The following is a 6,177-nucleotide window of genomic DNA, read 5'->3' as shown; positions in this document are numbered from 1 at the left end:
ATAGTTGTACTATGTACAAAGGAGATTACTATAATTTACAATACTTAAGGCATAGAACATTGGGGGGTTTTTGCTTCCACTGGAAGAGCAGAATTTTTAGAACTAAAGAATCATTAGAGTCAGATATTAAGAGTAGCAATAAAATAATAATATAATAATAAATACTTCACATTCATATAATCTGAGTTTATAATAATCCAAGTATTTCAGCATTAACTAATACATCTTAGTCTGCCTCCAACGTGTAGGTAGAACTGCTTTCTGTAGCTCACAGAAGAAAAAAGTTGTATGAGTCAAGGCAAGGGTTACATCAGCCCTAAAATATTTCCCTTTGTCCAGTTTCAGAACTGCCAGCAGCAGAATGCCAGGAGGATGGTGATCAGGCAAGCAAGTGCAAACACTGTTTGCTGTAATCTTAGCCCATTAGAATATAGTCTAGTGATGTCCTCCTTTTCTGATTTCAGTTCTTAAAAAAAAAAAAAAAAAAAGAAAAAATCAAGAAAATAAAATGGTTAATGAGAATAATATGTAAATTTTAAAACATAAGGATTTTCAACATACTTTGAAACTCCTCTGACATCTCACAGGTACTTAAGCTAAAGGTATCAGCTGTTAAAGCCAATCAAAGAGGCTATTCTTAGGGGAGATGTAAAAAGATGTCCCATCAATGATCGTTTGAGGAGCAACTGATAGCACTTATCAGCTCTTGCAGGCATTAATCTCAGAATAATCAAAAGTAAATACCAAGCAAAAGCAAGATCTTCACAAGAGGTATGCACTCAAGTCTGCATGTAGCCTTTTAACCCTTCCTTTAATAAGAAGGGGCTTCGTTTATTAGCGCAAACGGAAAGCCATACCCTCATGCATGTGAAAGCTACTGAGTCCATGCTCAGTGGACGAGCAGATGATTCTCCACTGCCACCTTTATTGCCTTTGTTAAGCTGAGCTCAAGAGTAGTAAGCAGTAGACTGCTTTTACCGAGTATGGGAGGCCTGTTAGGTCTTTTGCTCCTGTAATGAGAAACAATAGGGCCGATTCAAAGACGAACACCCAAGGGAACTTGGCATTTAACTCTTCTGAAGAGTTTAAGGAGCAAGTTGGGTGCTACACATAATTAGTCAATATAGAAGACTTCAAGGCAAAAGTGGCTTTGGTGGTGGGGTTTTGGTTTTGGTGTTGTGGTGCGGTTTTTTTTTGTTTGGTTGGGTGGTTTTTTTCCTCCCCTTGTGGTTGCAAAGATAGGAATGTCACCTTTGTTTTGCATTTCAGTTCTTTGGACTTGTGGGCTTATCACACTTCAGGGCATATCCTGGGACCTAAGAGGCTCAAGTTTTGAAATTTGTATTTATTTCTGTGTTGGTGGTTTAACTCCAGAGACACAGCTTCAATGCACTACTACTTACATAGGAATGTGGTCAGGAAAGAAGAGGCTGGTAGTTCCTTAGGGTGCAAATGAATCTTGAAGCTATTTAGATCTGTTGTTTTCTCACACTGCTAACTAGTGATGTTGGCACAGCTGAAGTATATATCACAGCACAGGGTGGGACTGAGACATCATGCATGGGAAAAGGCCAAGAATATTTTGCACTAACTTTGCCACTGGAGAGAAAATACTAAATTCTTAATAGTCATCTCAGAATATTGAAAATAGTTTGGATCTCAGTAGCCAGTCCTCCATGGAAAATAAGTACCTGTAAAGCAATCCTTCAAGTAAGTTTTTATTCTAGCTGATACACTGCTTTCAAAAATACTCAGATCTTTATATAGGGATTTTCACAGACTGATGTAAAAAGACTTGACTTAAAGTAATTTAGTCCTTTTGAGGACATGGGTGCTACGACTTTACACTGACCAGGATTACGGCTACACATTTTTTTTGTGGATTGTGCTCAATCTTAGAACTCGGTACAAGAATATTTCGAAGATTAAGATACCGATCTTAAAAGAAGGTTCAAACTAGTTTTCTGCCACTTATGTGTTAAATAGCTTACACAAGAACATGCAAGTTTTCAGTACTTGTTTCTGTAGTAGAATACTGGTTTCTACTTCTACCACACCAGCTGATGCTGCTGGTTTTTCTCTTTCCTCATCTAAGGAAGATTTTTGTACGCTTGGATGTAGTTTATTTGTACAATTTGTCCTGCTTAAGTGGGAAGTCAGACACGTGTGCAGGTTTTGTAAAACAGAGAAATATCTAATCCCTGTAATTTTCAGTTAAGATGGGGGAGAGTTTCCTACTGCATGGGATTATAAAGGTCTCAAAGTATTTTATGTGATGCACCATGCAAGCAAAAGCAGTATTATTTACTGTCTCACTAATGCATTCTCTAAAGCGAAGCAGGCCACTGCAGCAGTCTAAATAGAGCGCATACAGCATCCTCCAAGTACCCCACCTTTGCAGAAGGCAATTCTGTTACCCAAAAGAGAAAAATGGTTGATTTAACGCCATTCCTTACCACAGTTGTCGTGCATTATTTCCGAGAGGCAGTTCAGAGTACCATAGCCGCACCGACACAGCCAACAGCCCTTCAGCACCCAGGCGCCGTGGGCAATGCTGCCGCAGTTGCTGTCAAGGGCAAGGGAGACATTTGGTACGTCCCTGATCCCACCACAGAAAATAACCATCCAGAGCAGCTCACTCGCTCTCTCTGGTTTTGGTCTGGTTTTTACCTTTGCCGCTCATCATATTCACAGTATCTGCCAGTGAAATGCTTTAGGCAGGCACAGAAAGCCCCTAGGATACAGGTCCCTCCGTTTTGGCAGCAGTGTCTGTTCAGTTTTTTACCTGCAAGGGAGAGTTACAGAGGTTACCAAGCATCTCTGGGGCTCCGAACCTCCCCTTTTCCTCACTTGTTCTCTCGGGTCCCTCCAGTTGCCAAAGCATCTTAAGGATATCTAGTTTTATTGTCTCTAAAGACAATAAAATTATCCGCCCGTTAGGGGTGTTTGTTCAGTTAAGCCCAGTTTGTTTAGTTAAGGATTAGACGCATACTACTAGGGATTACAGCACGGTCAAGAAGCAAGGTTAGCAAGTCCCGTAGCAGCATATATTGAAGTGAAATATTTCACTTTGACGGAGGCAGGTTTCAGTCACGCTAAGAAACAGGGCATTGTTACCGGGAAGTGATACTTGTTTTTGAAGAAAGGAGGCTTTGTAACTGGGAAGAGTTGCTTAGTTCTGGGAGAGGAGGGGAACACTACCTTAAGCCTTTCTCAGGCTGCTGGGACTGAGTACCAATCTAAAACTTTATAGATGTGTGAGGAAACATAAGTCTGTCCTGTTTTCTTTTTCTGTTAGCACTGTTGCTTTCAGACAGCTCAAACTTTTTTTTAATGAAATAATATTATGTTGTGAAATATGGTGAATTTCAAAAAATGAACAGAATTTTACAAAAACACTTTTGCAAATCCAAGGACCAACCCCTTCTTAATTTTTAGTATCCTTCCCTGTTTTCCGTTACCACCTTTTGCAGGTAAGCGATCCCCGGTTCTACCTTAAATTTTTATCACCATTTCCTAGGTGACCACGGCAATAATTTAAGTGAGCGACCACAGAACCCAACCAGCTGGAATCTTTCAGGACAACAGTCAAAACATTACTGTGATATAATATTTTAAAAAGCAATTTTATGGCATTCTTAAAATAAATAATGTTACCTACTCTCTGTAATCCCAGTGAAAGGTACCAATGCCCTGGAATTCTGTTGCTTTCTGCTTTCGTAACTCTGATTCATGTCACTGACAGCATTTACAATACTCCCTTCGATCTTGGGCTGCTGCTTTTGTGCTGTGGCATTGAGACTTTTCACATCTTCACGTTCTTTTTCACGGCCTTGACGAGTGCAAATATGGAAGAGAAGGGTAGCTTGTAATGAAACAATGCACACTGCAAATGTGTGAGAGAAACACGGGGCTGCGGGGGAAAACACGAAATTTTCCTTACCTTCTCCTAAATGAACAGCCTGCCACACCAAAGTCACAGTGAAAAGAATTCTACAAAACCCAAAAAAGCTGCAATGAATTTGTGCTGATGAGACACAAACACCAAAACGAAGATGGGGGGAAGGGGAGAAGGAAGGGGAAGGAGCTTTTTCAAAGCTTTATAAAAATTGATAATAAATACTTTATGCCAGCAGTAATTCGAATTAACACATAAAAAAACCTCAGACTGGGAGGGTTGGGCGGGCGGAGGGCTGGGACATACGGATTAAGCTTGCTTCCAGAAAGGTATGGATTCCATACATTTGCTGGTCGACAACCACTCAAAAAAGTCTCTTTCTGTACCTTTCTTTACCACAACTAGGTTGCTGCCAGCAGCTGCAAAAGCAGCAAAGGCAAGAGAAAAACCATTAGCCTTCACTTCACCGGTAGTTTAAGGTACATTTGTTCCTTTCAGCTTCCTGGGCTGATTATCATCTGAAAAAAAGCAGTGCTAAAAGGAAAAGCATCCTTGGCTAGAGAAGATCCCTGGTAGCCAGGCAAGCCTTACCTAACGTGATTTCCACAGTACATTTTCCTGCAGCCCGAAACACCCGTAAGATCCTCCAGGAAAGCTTGAGAAGAAGGAAGAGGTCCAAAGTCCCCTCACTGAAGGCTGTTGCATGCAGCAGTTCTCACACCATAGAGGGCAACAAGAGAAGGAGAAAGGAGGATGGACGAAACCCTTCTCTTTCTGTCTAGTTTATAACAACGTTGAAAAGACATAGTTCCCAGTTGTACCGCTTGCTGAGCCCTCAGTGAAGTCCTGGCAGGCAGGCACCATCTCTCCCAGCTGGGTCTCCTTGGCCTGCCCCCGATTTACATGTACTGCTGAAGGGTGGAGCAAAGTGGGGGCACCTACTGCTGGGGGGAGATTTAAGGGTCCATGACCACAAAAACACCCAAGCCAGGAAGATCTCAACTCCAGTTTATTTCTTAACATAAAAAGCCTTGTATCACCACATACAGCATAGGGAAGAAAAAACAATTCTGCAGAACTGCAACAGGTATATAATAAGCTGCAGCAGCTACGTAATGAAGGTTAAAAAGCCTCAAATCTACCTACATGCCTTGTCTCTACTAGAGTTTTCCACAAGGGGCTCTACTTTATGAAGTGGTACTACTTTGCAGCACAGTTAATCCTTAGAGCCTGTATTGGAGATTTCTACTGAAAGTACTACAGAAACCTGTATAAGGTTCTTGACAGAGGTTTGTTGTCTCACAAAAGCTGTTAATAGACTCTTGAAATACCTTTTGAAACTTTTTTAACATTAGTAAAGTTAGATCCATTACTGAGTATTCCTAGTCTGAGTCCATGCAATATCAGCAGATACCTAGATTTAACTTACCATTTACACTGAAATGGGCTAAGACTGTTCACACAACTTTACTATGGCTCAGCAGCATCAGCAAAAAGACCTGCAGCTGGGCAATGGTGAAAAAGCAGCTCTGGACAGTCTATCCCAAATGGGTCTACCTGTACCCCAGAGTGCACTTGGCTTTTACCTAAGTTGTAACAGGAAACTGCAGCAATACAGCTTTGTTTTGTTTTGGAGGGCACGAGGAAAAGGGCTGCTTTCACTATGCCAGCGCAAATCAAGCCAGTACAAATGTCACCCTGGCTAGATAAATGGTCACATCAGACATATGGGTCAGACCTTCACTGAAGAAATGGCTGTACTTCTTAAAGATGTTGTCAACTCTTGTTGTTTGTAACTCCCTGTGGCTGACACTTGTCAGCTTTGCCCCATGTAAACTAATGGTTTGGAAGCTGTGAACACAACTCATCCAATTTGGTACAAAGGTTGGTTTAATTTACAAAGAATGCTGTCTGAATCAAGTCAACCTGCTTGGCACTGAAGTAGATGGAGCGTGTTCTGAGGACATGCTCTTTTGTGTCTCCTGTGGGGACAGTGATCTCCAGCAGGAGTATAGAAGCGCATGGCTGGAGATGGGAATGTTTGCAGGGAGTGCTCTGCTGGGCTACATCAATCTTAGTGGATAAGGCATTCCCAGTGCTGGTACAACTGTTGGCTCCAACTGATCTAAGCTCAACTGTTTTCTTGTAGATATAGGCTAACTCCTTTAGCTTCATGGTTACTTGTTTCATGGTGTGTTTTATGTTGTTACTAATTTAAACAGATTTAGATGAAGCTATTCTTGTTCCAGACTTGTATTGAAGTATGATGCCTTTTAGAA

The 6,177-nt window shown here is 41.3% G+C and overlaps 1 protein-coding gene across 1 annotated transcript; it reads right to left on the bottom strand.

The window, feature by feature from the left end:
* Positions 1-341: 341 nt before the first annotated feature.
* Positions 342-4,603, bottom strand: LOC126036132 (cryptic protein-like). The gene is given in 7 exon segments (XM_049795522.1): positions 342-466; positions 2,457-2,566; positions 2,671-2,785; positions 3,662-3,832; positions 3,944-3,993; positions 4,490-4,578; positions 4,580-4,603. Coding segments are annotated over 7 exon segments (684 nt in total).
* Between the last annotated feature and the right edge of the window lie 1,574 nt (positions 4,604-6,177).

This window comes from Accipiter gentilis, chromosome Z (assembly GCF_929443795.1).
Source record: "Accipiter gentilis chromosome Z, bAccGen1.1, whole genome shotgun sequence".
NCBI lineage: Eukaryota > Metazoa > Chordata > Aves > Accipitriformes > Accipitridae > Astur > Astur gentilis.
Note: the sequence above shows the minus strand (reverse complement) of the source record. Positions and strands in the feature narration are given on the sequence as shown.